Genomic DNA, 2196 nt, shown 5'->3' with positions numbered 1-2196 from the left:
ACATACACACACCCCTCCCCCAACCAGCCCCAGCCACCCTCCATAGCATCAGGAACAAGAAAGAGGGCAAGGGGTAACGAATCCACAAAGAAAAACGACCCTGGCACAGCTGTGCCCCACAACTACCTGCCTGCATCAAACAAATCTGCCGTACTCCGATAGCCATATCGGAGTACGACAGCGTTTTGATGCCCCACGTAAAACACATAAGAGCCCTGACCCTCCTCCCCATCTTACCTCCATTCCCGGCTGGACGTCGTCCCCATCGACCGAGGCCTGCTGCACGTGCAGCACGTGGATGGGAACATGAGAATTAGGGCAGGCACGTCAATTCGGGCAGGCACGTCAATTAGGGCAGGCACGTCAATGACGGAGGCGAAACATACACACACCCCTCCCCCAACCAGCCCCAGCCACCCTCAATAGCATCAGGAACAAGAAAGAGGGCAAGGGGTAACGAATCCACAAAGAAAAACGACCCTGGCACAGCTGTGCCCCACAACTACCTGCCTGCATCAAACAAATCTGCCGTACTCCGATAGCCATATCGGAGTACGACAGCGTTTTGATGCCCCACGTAAAACACATAAGAGCCCTGACCCTCCTCCCCATCTTACCTCCATTCCCGGCTGGACGTCGTCCCCATCGACCGAGGCCTGCTGCACGTGCAGCACGTGGATGGGAACATGAGAATTAGGGCAGGCACGTCAATTCGGGCAGGCACGTCAATTAGGGCAGGCACGTCAATGAGCGCAGAGGCGAAACATACACACACCCCTCCCCCAACCAGCCCCAGCCACCCTCAATAGCATCAGGAACAAGAAAGAGGGCAAGGGGTAACGAATCCACAAAGAAAAACGACCCTGGCACAGCTGTGCCCCACAACTACCTGCCTGCATCAAACAAATCTGCCGTACTCCGATAGCCATATCGGAGTACGACAGCGTTTTGATGCCCCACGTAAAACACATAAGAGCCCTGACCCTCCTCCCCATCTTACCTCCATTCCCGGCTGGACGTCATCCCCATCGTCCGAGGCCTGCTGCACGTGCAGCACGTGGATGGGAACATGAGAATTAGGGCAGGCACGTCAATTCGGGCAGGCACGTCAATTAGTGCAGGCACGTCAATGACGGAGGCGAAACATACACACACCCCTCCCCCAACCAGCCCCAGCCACCCTCCATAGCATCAGGAACAAGAAAGAGGGCAAGGGGTAACGAATCCACAAAGAAAAACGACCCTGGCACAGCTGTGCCCCACAACTACCTGCCTGCATCAAACAAATCTGCCGTACTCCGATAGCCATATCGGAGTACGACAGCATTTTGATGCCCCACGTAAAACACATAAGAGCCCTGACCCTCCTGCCCATCTTACCTCCATTCCCGGCTGGACGTCATCCCCATCGTCCGAGGCCTGCTGCACGTGCAGCACGTGGATGGGAACATGAGAATTAGGGCAGGCACGTCAATTCGGGCAGGCACGTCAATTAGGGCAGGCACGTCAATGACGGAGGCGAAACATACACACACCCCTCCCCCAACCAGCCCCAGCCACCCTCCATAGCATCAGGAACAAGAAAGAGGGCAAGGGGTAACGAATCCACAAAGAAAAACGACCCTGGCACAGCTGTGCCCCACAACTACCTGCCTGCATCAAACAAATCTGCCGTACTCCGATAGCCATATCGGAGTACGACAGCTTTTTAACGCCCCACATAAAACACATAAGAGCCCCGCGCCTCCCGCCCATATCACCTCTCCAAGCGATCCCAATTCCTCCTCACGGTGGCCACCCGCCTCCATTCCCGGCTGGATGTCAGCCAAGAGTAACTAAAGTTAGTTCAGCGACAGTGAGTGGCGGTGAGTTCTATTTTAACGTTGCTACAAGGCATAGTAAAATATACCACAAATCCCTTATCCCAATTGAAGCTATTCCGAATTCCTTCTCACTTGAAGCGGTTTCCTTCTCACTTGAAGCGGTTCCGCGGCCGATTAGCAACAATACTTGGCCCATATCGTGTTTGACTGAGTTGGGAGTTATGGCTACGTGCTTTGGTCTTTCGTAATGAAGATATTTGTTTGATGGAGAGGACATTGAAGCCATAATAGCCAAAGCCGTACATGAGCGGTTATGTCAGCCAATGGCTCGGAAACCTCGTCGGTCGTAATTTTGTTCAGTAAACCTGACAAG

At 53.9% G+C, this 2196-nt stretch overlaps 1 protein-coding gene across 1 annotated transcript in view; it reads right to left on the bottom strand.

Annotated features, from left to right (window-relative positions):
• VOLCADRAFT_100627 (uncharacterized protein) overlaps nucleotides 1–2196 on the bottom strand; it is a gene marked incomplete at both ends in the record, with an annotated part of 4438 nt that overhangs the window by 1042 nt on the left and 1200 nt on the right. Inside the window, 4 exons of the mRNA XM_002959175.1 lie at nucleotides 238–279; nucleotides 618–659; nucleotides 1001–1042; nucleotides 1381–1422. Of these exons, the coding sequence (XP_002959221.1) occupies nucleotides 238–279; nucleotides 618–659; nucleotides 1001–1042; nucleotides 1381–1422 (168 nt within the window). The remainder of the gene's footprint in view (nucleotides 1–237; nucleotides 280–617; nucleotides 660–1000; nucleotides 1043–1380; nucleotides 1423–2196) is intronic.

This window comes from Volvox carteri, assembly GCF_000143455.1.
Source record: "Volvox carteri f. nagariensis unplaced genomic scaffold VOLCAscaffold_131, whole genome shotgun sequence".
Lineage (NCBI taxonomy): Eukaryota > Viridiplantae > Chlorophyta > Chlorophyceae > Chlamydomonadales > Volvocaceae > Volvox > Volvox carteri.
Note: the sequence above shows the minus strand (reverse complement) of the source record. Positions and strands in the feature narration are given on the sequence as shown.